This window comes from Serinus canaria, chromosome 12 (assembly GCF_022539315.1).
Source record: "Serinus canaria isolate serCan28SL12 chromosome 12, serCan2020, whole genome shotgun sequence".
Lineage (NCBI taxonomy): Eukaryota > Metazoa > Chordata > Aves > Passeriformes > Fringillidae > Serinus > Serinus canaria.
In genome coordinates this window covers 14,923,522-14,947,646 of record NC_066326.1, presented here as the reverse complement: position 1 = coordinate 14,947,646, position 24,125 = coordinate 14,923,522, and the positions used below count along the sequence as shown (strand labels likewise).

At 39.8% G+C, this 24,125-nt stretch overlaps 1 protein-coding gene across 14 annotated transcripts in view; it reads left to right on the top strand.

Annotated features, from left to right (window-relative positions):
* The window catches only part of PBRM1 (polybromo 1), a 55,724-nt gene that overhangs the window by 15,065 nt on the left and 16,534 nt on the right, over positions 1-24,125 (top strand). For 13 of the 14 annotated variants that reach the window (XM_030227855.2, XM_050979400.1, XM_050979392.1 and 10 more), the window contains 14 exons: positions 2,749-2,965; positions 8,426-8,567; positions 9,040-9,137; positions 11,813-12,089; positions 12,891-12,996; positions 13,463-14,105; positions 14,977-15,188; positions 15,979-16,164; positions 17,443-17,600; positions 18,166-18,432; positions 19,803-19,948; positions 20,239-20,396; positions 21,066-21,249; positions 22,425-22,635. In XM_030227855.2, the coding sequence (XP_030083715.1) occupies positions 2,749-2,965; positions 8,426-8,567; positions 9,040-9,137; positions 11,813-12,089; positions 12,891-12,996; positions 13,463-14,105; positions 14,977-15,188; positions 15,979-16,164; positions 17,443-17,600; positions 18,166-18,432; positions 19,803-19,948; positions 20,239-20,396; positions 21,066-21,249; positions 22,425-22,635 (3,005 nt within the window). The remainder of the gene's footprint in view (positions 1-2,748; positions 2,966-8,425; positions 8,568-9,039; positions 9,138-11,812; positions 12,090-12,890; positions 12,997-13,462; positions 14,106-14,976; positions 15,189-15,978; positions 16,165-17,442; positions 17,601-18,165; positions 18,433-19,802; positions 19,949-20,238; positions 20,397-21,065; positions 21,250-22,424; positions 22,636-24,125) is intronic. The other variant, XM_050979390.1, reaches the window with a different exon arrangement.

The following is a 24,125-nucleotide window of genomic DNA, read 5'->3' as shown; positions in this document are numbered from 1 at the left end:
TGCTTGTTTGTTAGCTGTTATTTTTTCAAGTTTCAGTGCTGTAAAAACATGTAGCTTTTTATGTTTTAGTGATTTAAGTCCTTGCACTGAATAAACCACTTTCAGGTGCCACCTTTGCTATGGACATTATTGTAAATTCTTTAAAGAGCTCTCTCTGTGTGCAAGGCTTTTGCCTTGCTGCTGTTGAAGCTTTCCTGTCTCTATTGCATTTACCTAAGAGGCAATGGTATTTTTTTTTGGCAGACCTGTCACCCCCTAAGATTTTCTGTGTTTCCAGTGTACTACTTGGACAGCCCTGTGCTGCCAGTCTCTGGGTGACAAGGGCTTTTCTTTAAACCAAGTGGTATTTTTATTAATTGCTCTGCTGTCTCATTTTTTTTTTTCATTCCTCTAATGCTTGTTAAAATAAATGAGAACAGGGCTGCATGACTGAACATTAATAGAACTCTCTCCTTGAAACAGAGAGCTGAATCTTTATGAGCTTCTTTGGTTGTAGCTGTTGCCTGAGCAATGAACAATATCAGTTTCCAGCTGAGTTTATCCTGACAGCTGGAGATGGTGTTTGCTATGGTGGAGCTTGTAGAACATTTCCAGCCCCAGTGTACAAGGTTGTGAGCAGCTTCAGCAGCTCCCTCGCTCCTCATTATAAGCCTGTAGAGGTAGGCATAGGTGGTCATTATGTATTACTTGCATGTATTTAATTTTGTAAACAAGGGTGTTTTGTTTTTACTGTCTCATTTAGAGATGATTTAAGACTGGATGCTGCTTTTGGTTTTACTGGCAACCATCTTCGGTTGGACCTGGAGCATTCTTTGTTGTTTGGGTGCTCTGGGACCACAGAGGAGACAGTGGGGTTTTTTGTGGTATCTGCAAACTGTAGTTGTGGTAACAGCACAAAAGGGCAATAACTGCCTGTTCCTCTCCTCTGCCAGTGCTTGCTGAGGATATGGGACCTGGTGCTACTGCACATTAAAGAAAGTACAGTCTTGCATCAGATTGTTTGCTCTATAAAAGCAAAAATATTATTATTGCAAAAATAATTTTTTTTCTGTCTTCTGGTCTGAGTAATACATTCTTCTGAGTAATACATTCAGAGCAGGTTTCATATTAGGAGATCAGAATAATTTTCTAGATATGTAAGAATATATTGTGTTTACATATCACTTTTAAAGAACATGCACATCATAATGAAAATGTAGCTGTATATTTTTTTTCTTTATTTATATCTGTATATTATGGAAATAGATTACATATTTATAAATATAATGTGTATATATGTTTATTTATAGCTGTTTATTATGTAAATATAAAACACAGTAAAACTGTAATACATAAATACTTTTATTTTACGACACTTTTAAATCACTAATTAATATCTAATTTACTTAGATTTCTTTTTAGGGAATGTCTCCTTTCAACACAGTGAAAGTACATTTCTTATTTAGGGTATTGAACTGTTTTGTTGCTGGCTCACACGCAGCAGAGAACCACAAATACTTGACTAGTCCCTTTGTGTTTTCTCTTTCATAGAAACAAGTTATTCTGCTTTTTCAGCTTATTTCTTACTTTTGGTGGAGTACTCAGAACTGAGCAATTTGAGTAAACAGACCAAACTGTTTGAGTAAACTACATCGTAATCTATTTTTGAAACTTCACCTGATTTCAGCGCTAGCTCCAGTGGTTTGTTTCTACCTGAGTTACTCTGTCCAGCTCCTGCATGCTGGCTGTGCTGATTGGCATCATTAGGATAATTTTAGTGTCTCCCCAAATCAGTAATGCACATCTTCATTGCATGTCTGCACATCTGCTGATGCCTGGTTGTGTTTTAGCTTTGCTTCTGACCCTGGTAGGTCCCACACACTGGTGTAGATCTGGTGTCAGGCTGCAGAGCAGCAATGACAGCACTGTGTTGTTGCACTCTGAGTGTCCCCTGACTTTGTCACCATTTCTGTATGACCTTACTGAAGGTGGGTAGAGAGCTTGAAGCTGTAGCAGCCTCCTCTGAGCAGTAATGGAAATGCCAGCTGGAAACCTGGTGCTAGAGACCTGTGTAGCTGAATGACTCAGTGTGTCATGTGCCAGGCTGTCCTGCAGACTCAGAGGGGAAAAGGGGTGAATAATTTAGCACGTGCAAAGCCATGTAGATTCTATGTTATGTCTGTCTGCAAGGTACAAAGTGCACTGTTTATGTGACTTGCAAATGTAGAAGGATTGGCCTTTTATTGCTTCCCATCCTGTGTGTCCAGTACCAGTTTTCTCCTTCCTGTTGTCTTTCTGTGTTTCATGTAATGTTTCTCCTGATTTTATTTGCAGTAAGTGTTAGCTCTTCATAGCTTTTCTTTCATTCATCCTAATCCTGAAACAAGATAACCAGAAAAGTTTACTATGAAATTTTTAAATACTTACTGTGATTTTTTAGGCTTATTATGTAATCACTGTAAAACATTTATTTCTTCTTCATTTGCTGAATATATTAGAGGAGCATCATCAGGCTTTAGTGTCTTTTTTTTTTGGCTAAGCTTCACAATTTTGTATTGAGCTGTGATGATATTGTCTAAAGGATTGCAATAAAGTGCTTTTTTTTGGTTAGCTTGAGGCTCATTAGATGTGTGTTGTGTCATTTTCTGAGGTGTGAATCTGACTGCCAGAGAGGGCTTTCCTTTTCTTCTGCTTCAGACCTTTATCCACTAAAACACCCATTCTGAGTTGTCCTGCTGAGTTTCCTGTTTTCCTTTTCTCTCTGTGCAGCTGCTGCTCGTTATGAAGAGGGAGAGTCTGAAGCTGAGAGCATTACCTCCTTCATGGACACCTCCAATCCTCTGTACCAGCTTTATGACACAGTCAGAAGTTGCCGTAATAACCAGGGCCAGCTCATCTCTGAACCCTTTTTCCACTTGCCCTCCAAGAAAAAGTATCCTGATTATTATCAGCAAATTAAAACACCCATTTCATTGCAGCAAATCAGGTAAGAGAGCAGACTACATCTGGGATGAAACTATTCAAGGGTTTCTTTTATTCCCAGAATCTTCTCTTATGGTCAAGTTGTTGGTACCTAATGCAGTGTTTGCACCATCTCTCCTCTACATCTGATTGCTGCTTGTTTCAGCTCAGTCTGCATCAGTCTTTAGATCATCTGTGATACATGGCTGCTGTTTGCTTTATTTTTCATTAAATTTCATTTATAATGTGCCTGAAAATTGCCATGTGAGTAATTCTGAAGGCTAGGTGTCCAGCAGAGATGAAAGTTTTTGCATAACTCCATTTTTCTTTTTTCCTGACCTGATGGCTTGATTACCTCTTACTGCCATATTCTTTAAGTTAAAAGTCTTCAGTGTGAATTGTAGGAAGATGGCTGCAATTACAGTCCTCCTGTCTAGGTCACTGTGTAACTGTGGAGAATAATTATTTTCATGATGATGTAGCTGGTCTGAACTGAAGCCAGCATTTATAAATGTGTGAGCCATGAAAGGTCTGTGAGCTACCAGAGTGCAGTTGTCAGATTAAAGACCTGGGTGAAGTGAGCAGTGTCTTTCTTTGGTGGCTCAAGATAAGCCCGTGTGATGAGTGTGAGCAGGGTCCTGGGAGCCTTAATAAGCTTTAATGGTGCTGCCCAGCCTCAGGGAGCCCAGGCCTCCTGCCCAGTGGCCACACCCTGGGAGTACCAGTCCTTCAGCTCCAGTGAGGGAACACTGGGCCCTCCCACTGCTCATCCCTTTGTAATCCACTCTGATGCACAGGCCTGTATATTTTAGCTGTACCATAATACAATCTGTCAGACTTGATGGAATTGTTCAATGAGCAGGGTCTTTGTTAAATCAGAAGCTAAAAAAGCTGCTTTTTGGTTTTTTATCTTCTCAGAGGGTGTTTTGCATGTGCTGGGGAATAAAAGCTGCCACACTGATTATCTCTCCATTAGTGACTTTAAAGCATTTTTTTCTTATGTCTTAGTAGAGCTGTAATAGTGGCAAAGAAAGTGTCATGCCTTGAACAAAGCACAAAATGTACTTCATGAAAATAACCAAACAGTGAAATTAAGAAGAATCATTGACAGTTTGTGCCTGAATTTACCTAAAAGTACTGGCTCAAATGATATATAAACAGATGTGTTTGGGAGAGATTTTCCATTAAAAATATCCTTGATATCAGTTATAGAACAAATAACTTGCCATAAAGAGGCAGCAACATTTCTGCTTTCCTTACAGTGTAGGCAGGTTGCATCTGGCTGCATGAGCAGCACCAAAATTCCATACCAGTGTATGAAGAACTGTAGATAAAAGTAATCTGACTCTGGGGGCTTAGAAAATAAAAAAAGGAACAGCCAAGCTTTTTAGAAATAGTGTTTGAGGCTCACAAATTAAAGAACAATGTAGAATCTAATTTCCTGCAAATTCTGAAATTCAGCTGTCTTTTAAATTACCTTGTAATCTTCACCCCTTACTATACTTCAAAAGCCTTGAAGCCAGGCATATGTACTCTTAATTGATGGGCTTTAGGGAAAACTGAAGCATCATGGCTCTGCTGATACTGCTAATACGTCTTTGGTGTTCAGAACTGCCACTCATTGGGGTGGAGATTGTTTATGGGGTTTTGGGTGTGTGTTTGGTTTTCTGTGGGGTTTTTTCCCTTCTTTTCTTGTGGTGGTGGTTTGGGTGTTCTTTTGAGATGTACATAAATAGAGCACATCTTCTGTTACCAGATGGGGACAGAAAAGTTCAGTGTCCCAGTGAAAAGCTAGAGGAGGTGGAGTGAATCCTGCCATTCCTGTTTCATGTCTGTTGGGCTCTGGCATCTGGCTGCCTCAGCTGTCCTGCCAGAGTGAGCTGTGAAATGTGTGGCTGTTGCAAATTTTACAGCTAGTCATGTATTTCAGAGGGGTTTATGTGTGCTAAATGCAGGAAAAGTCTTTAAAATAATTCACGATTTCCAGAGGGAGTGTGTGAGTGTGTTTTGGTTTAATGAGGTTTTACCTATCCCAGCCTCTCAGTCACTTGGAGTGTTATGAACCTCAGTCATTTGAGCTGAGTGCTGATCCTGGGCCCTTCCTGGGTGTGGGAGGTAATCATGCTGATGGCTTTTAGTTGTCTCCTGATTTCCTCCTGGCTTGCTGCTCACAGATCGCAGACCAGCTGAGGCTGGGAGGGAAACCATCCTGCCCAAGCCCTATGGCAGGGTCGCCCAGAGCCTCATGTCCAGACTGTGTCCAGTCAGGTTTTGATGGTCTCCACAGATGGAGACTCCACACCCTCCCAGGGCAGCCAGTGCCAGTGTTTGAGCACCCTCACAGTGAAAACCATTTGTGTTCAGCTGAAATTTCCTGTGTTCCCCTTTGTTCCCCTCACCTCTTGCCCAGTCAGTGAACGCAGCTGAGGATTACCCTGGCTGTCCCTTCATTCCCTCCCAGCAGATGTTGAGCACATTGATGAGAATTCCCTGCCTCAAAAGGGAGCAAAGCTCAGAGCTGGAGAAAAAGAAAATCCCATTTAAAAAGAAAGGCATGGTGCTGTCAAGGCTATGGCTTTGACATGTGGTGAAAGTGCCTAATGCAAAGTTGACATTGCTGGGGAAGAGTCCTTCTGGTAATTACAAATAACCACAGGAATGGCCAGAAAAAGATGCAGGAGAATGAGTTCAGTTACCAAGTGCATAAGTGCTAGATCCTGGCAGGCTTACAAGAACACAGTTCCTTATTAAATTTTACAGTGTTGGGAAGTATCATCCCCTAGGCAAGTGGGTCAGGCTTTTTTATCCCAGAGGAGGAAGGTGTGCCAAGGAATTTCCTGGCAGCAGCTCTCTCTGGAACACATGTGGGAGTACTGGCACTGAAATTGGTACCTCCACAACACACCCTGGTGCCTTGTGCTCCTGGGGCTGCAGCTGAGATTTAAAAATGTGTGGGGATCTGGTGTCAAACACTTGGGTTTGTGTGATAGCTACTTTTTGGGGAATTCAAATCAATTTTTCTTAATGAGTGTGATCCTTTTTGGACAATGCTCTGTGACAAGAGAATTTAAATGATTGCATTTATTTGATGTGTTGGGGTTCTCTTGAATTTTGTGGTGGCTCTTGGTAGTTTTGGATTAGTTATAAATGGTTTGAGTGGAGCTTATAGTAAATGTCATCACCTGGTCATGGATATTTTTGCCATATAACTTAAGCAGTTTTAGCAATATGGCAAATCAAAAAGTGGAACTAATTTTGAAGTATTAGATTGGTGCCTGGGCTAAAGTTTGAAGGGTTTGTGGAGAACTTCTGTGCTTTTGTTTGCTTGAATCATAAATGAGTCAATAGGGAAGAGAAAATGATGCATCTAATATTTTGAATACACTGTAAATTTTCACTTTATCTGAGATTCAGGATTTCTTTCATTCCTTTTGTCACTTACAATATTCACCAAATAATAAGTTATATTATATTTTTGAAATCTTTGGTTTGTGTAACCAGATTTCCTGCCTTAGGAAGTACTTCCAGTGCATGTTATATGTTTATAAAAATCACAGGTTCAAGTAAAGAACTTTCCCATTATATTTTAGAAGAAGACTGTCATCTTCAATAGGACATTGGTCTAATGCATTTCTTGATCCCACTCATTCTTTGTTAGTGAGTTGTTTTTCCCTGAAGAGGCAGGACTAGCACTTCACAATTTCTGAATAAAAGAAAATAAGTTGCATAACTGATCTTATCCTGGTATTTGAATATTTTTCAGTAGGGAATTTTTGGGCTGTTTGTCTAATAAATGGATCTTTTGGTTATTTGGAAAGAGTATGTCTCACCTTCAGGCCTTGCAGATATTCCACCTGGATGGACTGATAAGTTTGCAGTAGACATTTTAGGGAGTTGAATACCAACTTGCAGTATTCTTTTAATTAATATTCTGATTTCAACCAACTTAAATGTCATGTCAGTGTTGTTTTGGGCTTAGTGGTCTTATGAAACTGTAGCTTTATTTTTAAACTTTTTTTCTTCATTTTGCAAAGGTCATTTTGTATAAAAGGAAATTCTGTCTAGTTTTACTCCTGCTTTCAGGTACTGTCAATAATTTTCACAGAAATTTCTCTTAGTTTCTCATATATGAATTGTGTTATGTTGGCAGTGGCTTTCTGTAGAGCCATGAGTTTGTTAGTTTCAGCCTCACTTTGTGAAATAAACTGATGTTTATAAAATCCTTTCTTCCCAAGATTGGTAAGATGGCTTGTTAAAAATGTGTTGTAAAGCTGCACTTCATCCTCCAAATCCAGAGAAGTCATGATGCTTGAGTTCTGCTGAGTTTGAGTGTAATTAAATCTGTTCAAAGTAAATAACCTACCTAATTGATCATCCTATTGTTTACTGACAGCAGCACAGAGAATGGTAGGAGAGGAGTTTCTTTGGAGGCTAGAACAGGATCACTTCTGTGCCTGTATATTTTTCATTCCTTATGTCCCTGGTTGGAAGCTGTCACTTTCCAAACCATTCAGTCTAACTCTGGGTTTTTACTTTTGCTTCAGGCCTTTGATGAGCACAGCTGTGAATGTAAATTGTTTGCTTAAAATCAGATGGCCTGCACCTTGGTTGTTGGGATAAGCAAATGGTGGTGGGAGCAAGCTTGGGACTGAAAGGTTTTATATTAAATTTATTTCATGGTAGTGATGATGCTGCATCAAGCAGGGACAGATTCAGCCAGGTGCTGCAGAAACCAGGCTGGGTGTAGAGGTGGTGTGTGACTGCTGAATGTGCAGGCAGGAGGAAGAGGAAGCTGTGCTGCAGCTGTGACAGGCTTTGGGGCTTGTGTTACCGCAGATCAGTGTCTTTTCTGTGTGTAATGAAGTATTGGAAGGTTTAAAAAAGGTGGCTAGAACTTCCAGCCTTGTGCAAGAAAGCACATTAAGTTAAGCATTAACTCCTGTTGATTCAAGTGTTTAGTGTGTGAAAAATGACTTTGTTGTTGTTGTTACTCCTCTTGTAACTGTTTTCAGGTGAAGTGCACTTTGCTGTATCACCAGTCAACACTCTGGTGTTTTTTAAGAGAAGGCACAGACTGGAGGGTTTAACATGAGAGGTGCTGGGCACTTCTGGCTCTCACTGAAAATGAGTGGAATTGATGGAGGGAAGGCAGCGTTTGGGGCTGTGCAGAACTGGCCTGGCCTGAGGTCAGGGCTCAGGGGCACTGCAGGAGTGTCAGCAGCCTGTTCTTCTGCCTCACCTGTAACATCTCATCCCAGAATGAAAACAGGACTTCAGTCTCCACAACACTGAAACCATTCTTTGAGGAGATACATTTCCCTAATGTAGTTACACGTGGAAGATGTTACTAGAGAATCAAAAAGTAAATCCCATTTCTGTAGTTAGAGCTCTTTGACTATTGCTTTATCATGAAAATGAGGATATTAAAGAACTGTTTTGCCCTGTGTAACTAGTGAAATAGCTGACTAGTATTTCTCTTTTGCAGAACCAAGCTGAAGAACCATGAGTATGAAACTTTAGATCAGTTGGAGGCTGATCTGAATTTGATGTTTGAAAATGCCAAGCGCTACAATGTCCCCAATTCTGCCATCTATAAAAGGGTGCTGAAAATGCAGCAGGTTATGCAGGTATGTGGAGGAGAGCAAGCAAAAGAATATAACTTCACATGTAAATTTATTTCCCTAAAGGATATTGTTCCAGAATAATTTTTAACTAGAACTGTATTTGCAGAAGTATTTTCTTGCTTAGAGAGAAGTGTAGGAATGGAGAGTATCATGAAGTGATTTTTCCTCAGCACACCTGCTGCCTTCTGTGATTTCTTTCAGTCAGTTTATTCCTTACTGTGACTTCTAACCTAATTAAATTGTGAGAAGATTGATGATGTAGGGTTTTTTGGAGTTTGCCTTTAATTGAATAAGGCTAAAGCCTTTCAGATTTCATTGAGTGTTCCAGCTAAGTGCTGTAGTCTGAAATGGCATTGTTTTCAAGTTGGTTCCTCAAAAGTTATTCTGTCAGTTAGAAAGAACTATACTGCTCTTTAATTCTGTTCTGTAAGTGTCCAGCAATGAGTTTGGCTTCAGGAATTTGTTCTTTTTTCAGGCAAAGAAGAAGGAGCTTGCTAGGAGAGATGACATTGAGGATGGGGACAGCATGATTTCTTCTGCTACATCTGATACTGGAAGCTCAAAAAGGAAAAGGTATCTGCTTCTCTAGTTCCTGCAGGCCATAACATTGCTGCATCTCTTTTTGTTACAGAGAGTATAAAACATGGTTTTTAGCATTTGTGTAAGGATTTGTAATTCTGAAACATCATTAAGTGTTGATTCTAATTAATTCAAAACTATTTGCTGACTAATTATTTCCTATTTTGGTCTTTTAGTTGGCAGTTGTCAGCATCAGTTCAATGAGTAAAATGGGCTCTGTAATTGCATGAACTAGGTGATTTTTTCAGTGGATTTCAGGATTTTTTGGGGAGAGTTGTTTTATTTTAGCCTGACAAATAGATAAACTGTTTATAAGAGGTTGATTACTTAGGGTCCTGTAACATAAACAGAATTCCCAGTGATTTGCATTAGACTCTTCTACTGAGCATAATGATGCCTTATGGAAGATATTCTTTATGGGGATAGCTGTTTTGTAATTAATACTGGTGATGTATTTCACTTCAGCACGAGGTAGTTTCTCTAGTCTGCATTATGGTGTCATTTGAAGTAAAGCCCAGCTCAGATAATATGGCAACAGCCAGTTGCAATTGCAATTCAGCATCTTTCTTTGGTGTTGCTTATGAACATTGGCTTCCTGGGTATTTATTTCTTGTTTTGTCAAAGGAGTAGCAATTGTGGGGGGAGGAAGGGAATGGAGTAGAGCATCAACAGAGAGTCACTGAGGAACAATCAAATAAGTGCAGAAATGTACAGTCATTAAAAAGCTTCAGAGAGAAAATATGAACGTGGATTTAGGAGATGGTGCAGTCTAGGGATGCTGGCAAGAAGAAATGTAATGGAAAGGAAAGGCAGACCACAGAACCAAGTAATCAAGAAGCAACAAATTGGAAAAATCACTTGCTTTGTGATCTTCAGATTCAAAAAGATGTAGTAACCTAATCAAGCAAGTCAAATTGTCATCAGAGTACTTTTAACCCCATGTTGCTTTTGATCACCTTGTGCCAGACACTACTGAAATGCTTAAAAGGAAAAAATCTGTCAGGTCCTGTCATCTGAGAATAAAAGAGGAAAGGGAACAAGGGATTTCCCGTGTTGGTAGGCAAGGGAAGTCACAATGATGCCTGAAGAGCACCTGAAAATGCTTTTGATGTTGTCAGTTTGATGCTTGTTATCCATTCACTTGCTGAATGATAGCAAGGAAAAGATCATAAATGCTGCTGATCACAGAAGTGAAGCAATGATGAGAATTCCAAAATGTTGCTGGAAAAGGAAACCAATAACCCATGCAAAATTCATCCTGTTGGGAAAATAGCAGTTACCCAGAAGAAAGGTGTTGGAATGTCCCCTTTTATGTATCAGATGCATGACATGAATCTTGAGTATTGGCAGGCCTTTTGCTGTTTCTTCTTTGGTTTTGCTTTGCCTATATCTGTTGAAATAAGTGAGAAAAACCTGGGAACACATTAAAATGGGTGATTTGACAGCATGTCTGTGTTCTGGCATTGCTCATCTGCTAGTGGGAACAACTAACCAACATTTGCCAACAGCAGTAATGTTTAGCCTATAGAACATATATTTTGAGTTTTCTTTGTTAGTTTTCTTTAGTTATTTTGCTGATCTCACCAAGGAGTAAGAGATATCTGAGGCATGAATAAGTTATGTTTTAAATGTATAATGAAAGGATGCATATCATGGGAAATCTGTGTTGCAGTTTGGTTTCTAATGAATTGTACTGGGATATTTTGCACATTCTGAATTGAAGGTAATTTTTTCTGGTGGTTATTGTCTTTGCAGATAATGTAAAAGTCAAAGTTATAACTACCTGAATAAGTCTTGAGGAGATTGCAGATTGGAAGCCTGTTTACAAGTGCTTTGTAGTGAGTGTATTGCTGCGTGCCACAGTATCTGAGCTGAGACTGTGCATTATTGACATAAGTTTTCTTCGCCCTTATTTGATTTGCTTATAGGCCATGTACTGTGTGTGCAGGGAGCCATGTACTTTTTTATGATAAGCTGTGTCTTGGTTGTGCTGTCAGATTTCTTGAGACAACCATCACAGCTACACACAGGGTGACTGTAACATTTGTGGGGCTAGCACGTACCATTTTCTACCTGGGCTTGCAGTCTTGGTGAGCTTTATTGGCTTCAGACTTCATTTGGATTGACAGATATTTAAGCAATTCTTTCAACTACATCCTTGATGTCCTTACTTGGTACTGAAGAATGTACAAAATTTCACTGAGATGAACAGCTCATGTCTTTGATACTCTGTGTTCACCAGAAATAATCATGGAGGTACTGACTGGTGGTTTTTACCCTGTTCACTCTGGATCTTGAGCTCTTGGATTCACATGTCTGATCTCGACTGGTCTGTTTTCTCTGCAGCTGCAAAGTGCTCAGAGCTCCTTTTGGCCTTTGCTCTTTGAAGAATGACTTAGTTGGTTTATTTTGTAAACACTTGAACTCAGGATCAATGAGAGAACAATCACCTCCAAGGGTCATTTCCTGTTTCTGTGTCAGGCTCCTGATTGTGATGCTGTTGTCATTTGCAAATTCTGGTCTTAACGCTGAACTTCTTGGGTGTGTTTAGGTGGTTCTGGTTGTCTCTTCATGGTAGAGGATAATATCATTTTGATATTAGTGTTGAAAGTGGGGATAAGAACCCCTGACATTTATTCTTTTCCTTTGTGTTCTTCTTAACCCGACAGTAAGAAGAACATCCGGAAGCAGCGGATGAAGATCTTGTACAACGCGGTCCTGGAAGCTCGAGAGCCCGGCACAGGCAGGAGGCTCTGTGATCTGTTCATGGTTAAACCATCCAAAAAGGACTATCCAGACTACTACAAAATCATCCTGGAGCCAATGGACCTGAAGATGATAGAGCACAACATCCGCAATGACAAGTACGCGGCGGAGGAGGCCATGATCGAGGACATGAAGCTCATGTTCCGCAACGCCAGGCACTACAACGAGGAGGGCTCCCAGGTACTGCTGGGTCAGCAGCCACGCTGCTCTCTGCTGCTTTACAGACATCCACTGCTCTTAGGATGGCTTCACTTCCACTATGACGCGTATTAATTATTGTAATTGTTTATTGAACTAAAGTAGGAATTCTCAGAACTTCTGAGAAAAGGTGTCTTAGAAGGAAAATGGCTTTGTTTTCATGGAAGTGGAGAGTGTAGGAGATCAGACTACCAGACATGACTTGTTTAGCTTAGCAAAAGGAGTCTGAAAGGGATATGGTTTTTATTTACAAATATATTGCTGGGTGTGTCTATATTGTGATGTTTCTCAGGCAGCAGAAATGATGTGAAACAGGGAGGTGGTAAGAAACCTCCAGCTGTTTCTAATTAGGAACTTGGTCAGCAGCTGCACTTCATCACCAGGATTGGGTTTGAAGACTCAGGACTGTTCTAGTCCTTTGTACCTTGATGGAATCTCAGCGGTTCAAGGGATCTTTCAGTGCTCAGCAGAAGGGTTGAGGAGGAAGTTGATAACACAGCTGCCCCTTGCCATCTTGTAGTCTTTGAAATAGAGATGCATATTAATTGAATAATTTTTTGAACATTTGTAGCTCCCTGATTTAGAGGGTGTCATCAGTTCTGCTTAAATGTGTCTGTTAAAAAGAAAAGCTTATTTATCAAAGGTACACTTTAAATAAAATACTGCATTTTGCTTTCAGCTTTTCCAAACTAACATTGAAATGTTTCTTAGGAGCTTGTTCTTAACTAGTAAACACAGTAAACCTTGTTTTGGTTGGATTTTGATTACTTTACTGATTAATAGGTGTACAATGATGCCCATATGCTGGAAAAGATCCTTAAAGAAAAAAGGAAAGAGCTGGGACCCTTGGCTGAAGATGATGATGTTGCATCCCCTAAACTAAAGCTAAGTAAGACAACCTTGTGCATTGCCTTGTCTCATTTCAATACTTACAAGACAATACAGGTGAACAGATCTTCCTTTTAGACATAGACATGTTCTGCACAGTTGTTAACACTGACAAGGAGAGTAGAATTATATTTTCAAAATCTTGATAGCAGTGGCATGGGTTTAGAGGAGTTTGTTAATGCTGTTAGGTAGGAAAAGATGTTTTCCATGCTGAAGCCTGAGGAGGCCTTTGTCAGGTGGAGCATGGAGCAACATATTCCGTGTTTGCCAAAAAGAACATTAAAAAAAAAAAATTCATAGGATTATGGAAAATAAAGGAAGCTGCAGCCTGGAACTGGCTCTGTGTTGTGAGGCTTCTGCTCACACCATGGAGTGGTAAATCTCTGGTGGAAACTAGAGATGGACAAAGAAACCTGCAAGTTCTCAGCTTTATCATTTTAACTCCCTTGTTGTTTCTGTGGTGTTAGGTAGGAAAAGTGGCATTTCTCCCAAGAAGTCCAAGTACATGACTCCCATGCAGCAGAAGCTGAACGAGGTGTACGAGGCCGTGAAGAACTACACGGACAAGCGCGGGCGGCGGCTGAGCGCCATCTTCCTGCGGCTGCCTTCCCGCGCCGAGCTGCCCGACTACTACGTCACCATCAAAAAGCCCGTGGACATGGAGAAGATCAGGAGCCACATGATGGCAAATAAATACCAGGACATCGACTCCATGGTGGAGGACTTTGTCATGATGTTCAATAATGCTTGCACGTACAATGAGCCCGAATCTTTGATTTATAAAGATGCCCTGGTCCTCCACAAGGTTTTGCTTGAAACTCGGAGAGAAATAGAGGGAGATGAGGATTCTCATGTGCCCAATGTCACTTTGCTGATTCAGGAACTTATCCATAACCTCTTTGTATCCGTGATGAGCCACCAGGATGATGAGGGCAGATGCTACAGCGACTCCTTAGCTGAGATTCCTGCCATTGATCCCAACTTCCCAAATAAACCTCCTCTGACTTTTGATATTATCCGAAAAAACGTTGAAAATAATCGCTATAGAAGATTGGACTTGTTCCAGGAGAACATGTTTGAGGTGCTGGAGAGAGCCCGGAGAATGAACAGGTGAGCAAACCCTTATTTTTCAGATATCTTTATCATGAGGTTTGCATTTAATGTTGGACAAAGGCTGAAGTTTTTCAAGGTGTTTGCTTTCCTTGATATGGATGTTTGGAAAGCTAAATCTCAGAAGCTCTCAGGTCTTCAGTGGAACATTTGCTTTGATTTGAAAACAAGGAAGAAGTTAGTTTTCTGCTAAGAGATAATTTTGACAATAATCTTCCAAAGGAGCACCTTATGACAAAAAGGTTCCTGTTGACTTTCAAATTAAAAAAGTGAGGAGAGCTGTTCTCTGACTGTTCAAATAGGGAATTACTCTTTTGGAGCAGTCATACTTGGGTGAGTTATGGTGCAAAAACCATGAACACTTGTAACTTCTCATAGTGTTTTGCTTGAATTCAGTGGCCTTTTTGGGAATGGGCAGGTGAGAGCTTGACTGTGAAGAGAGTGGGTAAAAAATGATCTTAAAACATCTACTAAGAGGAGTATGGATAGTTAAAATAAGTCACTTTTGTTAATAGTACTGTTATTACTTAAGTTTAAAGAAGTTAACAGATTGTAGAGGTCCAGTGTCAAGTAGCCTTGGTCACAACTAGTTACCTTTGATTTTCCTGGCATTTTGGAACTGGTGTATACCAAAATACTGTTGTGGGTGAACTGTAATGCAAATTGACAGTGGACTGACAGGTAAACCATCACTTAGTGCTTCATGGCTTCAAGCCAGTCTCTGCTGCTGCTTATGAGTAAGCAGAGAAATCCATTGGCAGAGTGAAACTTTCAATTGATCACATAGATTGGTGCTTGGTGGGTGTGTTTAGGCTCCTGTTTGACCCTGCACAAACAGTGGTTTTATCCTGTTGCTCACGTTTTTGTACAGGACTGATTCGGAGATCTATGAGGATGCAGTGGAACTTCAGCAGTTCTTCATTAAAATTCGAGATGAGCTGTGTAAAAATGGAGAGATTCTGCTGTCACCTGCTCTCAGCTACACCACCAAACATCTTCACAACGATGTAGAAAAGGAGAAGAAGGAAAAGCTGCCCAAAGAAATAGAGGAGGATAAGCTCAAAAGGGAGGAGGAGAAGAGAGGTAGCTACTTTTGTTTCAATAATTTTGAATGTACCAAATGAGAAATGTACTCACACTTTTAATGTGTTGCTGCAGCTTTGCCTGCTAAAAGGACCTCAATAGTCTGCTTGTCCCCCAGTCTTTTATTTTCAAGTTATGAGAGATTTATTTTATTTTAATCTTTATCAGCCAGGCTAGAGAGCTTTTAACAAAGAGATGTAGGTAGATATCATCCCTATGTGAACTCTTTAATCAGAATACATTGGGGTACCAGTATTATTTCAAGGATATTATAAAAGAAAACAGTTTTTTACTTTAGCTTTCTGCTGATGATAAACTTAACAGTGAATATTCCCATTGACCTTTTAGTCATTTCCTTTTTGACAAATACTGGTGGTGTTGTCTATGATCATGCTTTTAACACAGCTGAGGAACTGAGGTTTGATAAGCCTTTTTTGTTTTGGCTACTGTGGATGTGTAGAGGAGTGGGCTTGCACTATTGTAGGGTCTGAAGTGTACCCTGAAGGTCCTTTATTTCACAATTCCTGGCTGTTTCTGTCTGTACTCCATTGTGCACCATGCTTAAAGGAATAAGTAAGCTCTCTAATTGCACCTTGCCACAGGTGGGAGCTCAGCTATTGGTAATTTTGTCCACGAATCATCTTTCTAACATGGTTGATCTTCCCTCAGAGATGTCAGCAGCAGTAAAGCCTGATTACTCCAGGCTCAAAGTGAGACACTGACATCAAGAATCTCGGCAAATATGGAGATATGACATTACTAACATCTGGTTTTCCCTTTTTGAAATAAGAAGCTGAAAAGAGTGAAGATTCCTCTGGATCAGCTGGGCTGTCGAGTTTGCATCGGACGTACAGCCAGGATTGCAGCTTCAAGAACAGCATGTACCACGTGGGGGATTATGTGTATGTGGAGCCTGCAGAGGCCAGCTTGCAGCCTCACATTGTCTGCATTGAGAGGCTGTGGGAAGATTCAGCTGGTAAGGATCTCCTTACTGCAGGAAAACACTGGGGTGAAACTTATTGTTTTATTGCTTCTGTTGTATTTGCAGGGACCCTAGTGGCAGAGAGGAATGATGAATCTGACTCCATGTTCTCAGAAGGCTAATTTATTACTTTATAATACTATATTATACTAAAGAATACTATACTATCCTAAAGAATAGAGAAAAGGATACTTACTCAATGCTGAAAAGCTAATAATGAAAACTCGTGACTCTTTCCAGAGTCTCGACACAGCTTGGCACCAATTGGCCAAAAAGTCAAAACAACTCACACCAGAATCCAATGAAACAATCACCTGTGGGTAAACAATCTCCAAACACATTCCTCATGAGAAAAACAGAGGAGAAGCAAATGACATAAGAATTGTTTTCCTTTTCTCTGAGGCTTCTCAGCTTCCCAGGAGAAAAATCCTGGGAGAAGGGATTTTTTCAGAGAATGTGAATGCTACAAGCTTCCAATTTGATTTTTTTTTCTTATGTAGATGTTACTTATTTTATTTGCAGAACTGTTTGAACCAGTGAGTATTTTTCTGTTGCTGTATCTGAGTTCCTTTTTTCTAAAGGATATTACAAACAGCAAATTCGTGGGGCAGCATGGGCTTTTTTTAGTGTTCCTTTCTGCCTACCCTCAAATTGTAAGCCTTGCAGGGATGGGATTCTGAGTGAGATGGACTCCTTGTAATTTAGGTACAGAAGAGCACTTTTTCTGTGCTGAGAAATCTGAACCAAAGATGGGCACAGGTTTCCTTTGATTTAGAAAAACAGTACATATTTGTAACTTCTTTATAAATCATTGTTATCCATTTGAGCTTGTCATCACGTAATTTGTTGCAGCATAAAATGAAAGAAATAGTTATTAAAAAGCTTAAAAACAGTTAGCTGAGATTCTTTAAATAATCAGGTGATTGTTGTGCAGACTTCAAAGCCATTTCAAGGCCTGAAAGTCTAGATCTATAAATAAAAACAAATTTCTCCTTTATTTTGCTGAGTCAGAATTTACTGGAGAAATAACAATTGTCAGGCTTTTTAAAATAACGTGTTTTCCTTTTCTGAAAAGTTGAATATTTTCCTGTTTAAAAGCAGATTGCTCCTAGTATAAATGACTCCATGGCTATTTGATTAATCAGTCAATTGCTAATTGCTCTTACTTGGCTCATGCACTAGAGAATGCCATTTTACATTTTTTCTTTCTATCTCCCTTCTCTCCCTTCTCCTTTTTTTTTTTTTTTTTTGTTGTTGTTTTCTGTTTTAAAGGAGAGAAATGGCTCTATGGCTGCTGGTTTTATCGACCAAATGAAACTTTTCATCTTGCAACACGAAAATTCCTGGAGAAAGAAGTTTTTAAAAGTGATTATTACAGTAAAGTTCCTGTTAGCAAAATTTTAGGCAAATGTGTGGTCATGTTTGTCAAGGTGAGAGACTGTTCAGACTAATTTATAAAACAAGTCATGCTTTCTGCTATTTCCTGTACAGCTGTAGGCACTCTAACATAGAGACGTTCCAGTTATACCTAAATAAAATAGGACTTGCTTCTGTGGGCTGTTTGGATCTTCTTTGCTTCCTGAGATATGTGGTTCAGCCAGGTGATGGAGTTTGCCTGTGCTGGTTGATTTGGGGTTATGGTCACCCCTGGCTTGCTGAATGTGTCCTTTTCCCAAGTCAAAGCTCAGAAATCTTGTGAAGGTGATTTCAGGCTGCAGATCTTGTACTTGTTAATGCACTGGATTAGGAAATGAATAAAACCTAACCTTTCTCACATGCCAACCTGTACTGAATTAGCTCCTTCTCCAAAGGTGGGATCTCTTATCTGTTGTTATTCTTGGTAAGACTTGGACATCAAACTGGAAGAAGAGAACTCAGCCAAAAAGGCTTCTGACAGAAGCATAGAAAAAACTGAAGCCATGAGAGGGAGTTCACTGTGTGTCTGTGGAGTGTGGATGTTGCTGAAATATTTCATATTTTTCCTTCAATCTGCAGGAATATTTTAAATTGTGCCCTGAAAACTTCAGAGATGAGGATGTCTACGTGTGCGAGTCGCGCTATTCTGCAAAGACAAAGTCTTTTAAGAAGATTAAGCTGTGGACTATGCCTGTGAGCTCTGTCAGATTTGTCCCACGAGATGTGCCTCTGCCTGTGGTCAGAGTTGCTTCTGTGTTTGCCAATACAGACAAAGTAGATGAGGAGAAGCACAGTGAAACCCTGGAGGACAGTAAGGTGGGAGAAAGTATCCTTCATCTTGAAAAGGTATGCAAGGGGAATGTTGATTGTATTTGACAGATAGAGAATGACAAAATATTAGCCCTCATGGCTTGCGTTTCACCACATCCAGACACAGTAAAACACAAATGAATACAATATTTTTGTTATAAATTATATTTCAGACATTTATAAGTTAACACAATAAAAATAAAAAAGACATAACAGAAAATAATGAACTGTGTAAATATTTGTTACAAACCTCTTTCTTGTGTTCATGTGATGGATTTGGTTTGGGTTTTTTACACTTCATAAAATTACAGTTTTACTGTAAAGCTTGCCCTAAGCCTTAAAGAACCAGTAGAACTAAAAGTCTAATTTTAGTTCATGGCAGTGCTGAAATGCTTTGTTGTGTAGCATTTCAAAAAAACAGTCAGTAGCTAGGCAGCAGAAAGTAACACATAATATTCTATTGTTTGTGGCCTGTTTGTGGTTGATAACTAAGTAGTTTATTGTCAAAATGCTTAAGACTATTTCTGTCCAACATAGTAGATAAAATGGTTCATTTATTGTACCTAGAGTAAGAAAACAAATAAATTTAGGGAAGTGTATTAAAATCAGTTAAATTTAATTAGTTTTGTCTGAAATAAATTTAGAGCCATTAAAAAAATAAGAGATTCATAAAATATATATCACTAAAAAAACCCCATGAAAAATCCACTTTGCATTTTCTAACAGAACCTGAGAACACAATACCCAGCACATCCATTGTCAGCTTTTGTCAGACAACTAGTTTATATTAGTATGTTTATTCACATCATGGCAAAATATGGAATTAATTCTACTGAGAGAATGAAAACTCAGAGGACCTTTTCCTTCTATGCCTTGGTGAGACAGCCTGTGTTTCCTTGGCTTTCTGGAATCCCAGGCTGAAAGACGGACTGAGGCACAATTTGAGTTTTTACTAAAAAGTAAGAAATGAAATAGGGCAGATGGTATGAATTTGTAAGCAGTACATGGAGTGTTCACATTATTGTGTGAGAGTTGAATCATTACATTTTTGTGTCTGTTAGCTTGGCCATATATCCAGTTCTTGCTTCCCAAGCACTTTACTGGGCTTTAAACCATCAAAGCTGACAAGACTTGGCTTGGTCAGTTTACTTTGAAGAACTAGAACAACAAAAAAAAGACCAAATTAGAGCTTTGTGAAATAGGAAAGCTTGTGACAGACATGGAGGGTGTCTTTGGCTTTGCAGTTTTAATTCAGGAAACTTTTACACACACATCTCTGCTTAGTGCTTACCTATTACAGTTAACATAAAGATAGAGCAAAGCCTTTTACTGGTACCTGACATCTCTTCATTCCTGTGCTTGGTTTTCCTCCTTCCTCAAGTTTCTAAATGCTTCTTCTCCTGCAGGACAAAGAAGATGTTCCAGTAGAAATGTCCAATGGGGAGCCTGGTTGCCATTACTTTGAGCAGCTCTGCTACAATGACATGTGGCTGAAGGTCGGGGACTGTGTCTTCATCAAATCCCATGGGCTGGTGCGGCCTCGAGTAGGGAGGTAAGGGCAGCTTCTTGTTTGCAGTTTACAGCTGTAAAAATCACTTGGATAAAAGAGGGGCCGGTTGTAATAAGGTATAAAAGAGGGTGGGAAAAAATGTGAGTGAAGTGTTACAAATTGTTGATAGATTGAGGTGGAATTTTAGCTGCCTAATAAAAACCTGGTCCGGTTGTACAGTTGGAATTGGCTGTTCTGTATTCATCTTCCACTGACAGTTTTCCTGAACATCCTGCTGCCTCATTTGGGAGAAATGGCCTTTCATTTATGTTGCTGGGTTGGTTTCTTTGCAGAATTGAGAAGATGTGGGTACGAGACGGAGCTGCTTATTTCTTTGGTCCAATCTTTATACATCCTGAAGAAACTGAGCATGAGCCAACTAAAATGTTCTACAAGAAGGAGGTGTTTTTGAGTAACTTGGAGGAGACCTGTCCTATGACTTGCATTTTGGGTAATTATTAACAGCTTTAATCTGATGGACCTCTTCTTTTCCTACCCAATCTGAAGTGATTGAAGGCTATGTGTAGGCTTGATTCCAAGTACATCTTTTTCATTGAGGGAGGGAGGAGATACTATTCAGTGAGTTTGTAATATGCATTCCTGCCTGTGGGACCTGTGATGAGAATTCACTATTAGGAAGCTTTTTTTACAATAAGGGAATTACATGTATGATATGAAAGTGAGCATTGCAGCCAGAGAACAGAAAATTCCACTATTCTTGCATATTAATGTAATTACTCCAGTACGTATTACCTGCAGAGTTGAAAGGAGGAGTAGGAGGTTGAAATTTGATTTGTTGCAGAAGACGATGGCTGTGTACTTTGTTTTGGAGTTATGATGCTGTGATAAATATGGTAACTGACAGTGATCATGGGGGCTTTTGATTTTGTGGGCTCTCTAGGTCTTGAAAGAAATCCAAAGGCTGCATTAAGTTGCTGTAGGTTTCTTGTGAGTGGCATTATTTGATTGGAATATCAATTGAAGTATTTTTGTAGTTGCACCAAATGCCACGAGTCTTCCAGACTTACAAGACAGGCAAAAAAAAAATGGACTTTCCACACTTCTAAAAGAAGATCTGCAAGTGTGGCTGCCTTCTTACCCAGCTCTTTCATTTCTGCAGGAAAGTGTGTGGTTCTGTCATTCAAAGACTTCCTCTCGTGCAGACCAACAGAAATCTCTGAAAACGATGTTTTTCTTTGTGAGAGCCGCTACAACGAAAGTGACAAACAAATGAAGAAATTCAAGGGCTTGAAGAGGTTTTCACTGTCTGCCAAAGTTGTAGATGATGAAATATACTATTTTAGGTAAAAATGTGAGGGGAATGAGAGGGTCATCTGAGCACTCTTCTGGATTGTTATGGGCTGGCAGCTAAGCCCCCATCCAGCCCCTTGGTCTGGAATAGGGGAGACAGTCTGAAGGGCAGAAGGAAGAAAAACTCCTGGCTCAAGTTAAAAACAGCTGGAAAAGTGGAGCAAAGCTACATGCACAAATATAGCAAGATAAAGAATGAATTCCTGCTTTTCATCAGCAGGCAGATGTTTAGCTGTTTCCTGGAAAGCAGGGCCTTGGCACCTGTAGTGGTTACTGGGAAAGACAAATGCCATAACCCTGACTGTTCCCTGTCCTCTCCTTCTCCCCATATTTTATTGCACATACAGTGCCAGAGTATGGAATATCCCCTTAGCTGCTTTGGCTTAGTTGTCCTGATTGTCTCCTCTCCCAAATCACTGCCCAGCCCCAGCAGGCTGGGGCACAGAGTGGGGAAAAGGAAAGCTCTTGAGGCTGATCTGTTCAGCACTAATTACAGCAGGTTGTGTTATCTGCCCTATTGTCTCACAGATAAAAAACAAGGCACCTCTCACCTGCTGTGCAGGGAATTAACCCCATTCCAGCCTGACCCAGGACGTCCACAGAAGTCAGAGGTGTAATTTCAGATAACCACACTCTTGGGAAGAAATGCAGATAGCATCAGTCTTTTTATAGTCCTAATACAAATGGATGTTTTCTTTTTCTTCCTCTGACTTCAAGAAAAGTCATTACTATATCAGATTGGTACATTCTCTTGGATATTGTGAAAATACTTAAGTCATCTTTATGAGTAAGGAAAATCTTTTGGTGAACATTCATATTAATAAAATAAGAATATTAAGTTCTAACTTAAGTAAAATGTGAAATCTAAGGAAGCTGTGGTGTTCATTTCTACAATAGAAGGCAGTTAAGTACTTGTATTGAAATCCCCTTCTAACTCATAAAAAATCCTTCTGACAAGTGACTGAAATGAACACTGGCCACAGACACAAAATTAGTTCTGCTCAGGATTCTCAAAGGAAGCATAGGCACATCTCAAGTCACCTTTGTTTCTATACAGTTCAGTCAGAAATTAAGAAAAATTGATTTTTCTTTTCAAAAACAAGTTCTTTCTCCTGTAAGGTATGAATCTGTTCTCAGCTGCTCTTTGTCTTCCTCCTCCACCTTCCAGAAAACCCATAGTTCCTCAGAAAGAGCCATCTCCTCTCCTGGAAAAGAAGATTCAGCAGCTGGAAGCAAAGTTTGCTGAGTTGGAAGGAGGTGATGAGGACATGGAAGAGATGGGAGAAGAGGAAGGTGACATGACTGAAACACCTTCTATGCCTCAGCTTCAGGCCCCCTTAGCCAGTGATTTGGATATAATGCCTTATACTCCACCCCAGGTAAGGACTTTGCTTCAGGAACCCTTAAACCTTGATATTCCACTTTATTTCCCAATCCAAATAAAGAAAATAACATTTTATCATATACAAAAAAAGTATTTATGCTGAAGTTTACAAGTGTATGGAGTAAATTGCACAAAACAATGTTGGCATGTGCAGTATGATATCCAGGTGATAGTTTCATTCCATTAAAATATTTTTAAAGGGGATCATTTAGCTGAGGAAAACCCAGGGTACATTTTAATGAGGTTAATAATGAGGTTTTCTGTGACACTTTTTCAGAAGTATCAGGTCTTTGTATAAAATTCAAATACAAATTTTCTTACACAAGGCCTGGAATTTATGTTACTGAGTGTGGAATCAGAGTAAGAAACTGCTTTAGCTGGAAATTCAACTAACCAAAAAAGTTTGTTTGCTACTGGATTAAACCCTGTATCTGTGTCACCATACTCCCACATCCAAGCTAATGCCAGTCTTGAAGAGGCAATGGGAATGATCTGCTGGGAACAGGAGGGAGTTCCAGACTCTTTTGTGACCAGCAGTGTGAATTTCTGCTGAGTTATGTTGAAAGGGTGTGACCCCAGGGTAGAAATGTCTTTGGAAGTTGTGAAAGAGTTGCTGAAGTTGAGAGCTTTTGCCTGGTTTGAGTGTGATGTTTTGCCCTGTGGGTGACCACCAAATGCATTTTCCCTTGCAAGGTTGCTCACTGCTCTTGTTTAACATGCTGAATTTTATAAGCAGCTTGAAAATTCTTAAAGAGTATTCCAGTAGAAGTGGAATTTCATCTAACAACTATTAAACCCCAGAACTTGTAAACTTTTTTTTTTCTTCTGCCAACAAAGAAGCTCTTAGGTAAGAGACAAGACAAGTGACTGTGTGGTATTCTGGGGCTTGGCAGATAGGTGGGTGATGCTTTCCTGCTGCAGTTTGCTGTGAATCAAGTCAAAGTACTTAAAAAAAAGATGTGCAGCTTCATTGCTTGCTTCAGCGATGGCTGAGAAAAGGCATGAAAGGGGGTCCTGGTTGGTTTCTTCTTTTAAAAGTCTAAAGGTAAATGCACAGTTACCTGGCTCCAATGGAAAAGACTGTTCTTTTAAAAATGTGTGGATGGGAGATGGAAAAGAACAGAGAATGCAAGAACCAAATTTGGAATTCTTATGATTTCTCCAAGTCCTGCTTGCCCTTCCAAACTGATGGGAAAGCTTTTTGATTATGTTACTGTTATCAAAACTGTTGCAAGAACTATATAGGCTAAAACAGCTGGTAAACTTGTAGCTCTCTATTTGCAGATGTATCAGAGGCCAAAAGTATAATTATATTTCCCTCTTTCTGGTTTGAGAACTCTCCATCTGCCTCTGTGGCTTGCCCAAGAAGCCAGGATGGAATTGTATCTGCCCTGTGTATCATCCCAAACCCTGTGTGGAGTTTTCTTCACTTGCCCCAGTCTTTATGTTTATAAAGAAAACTTCAGGGGTGGATTGCAAGCTCGT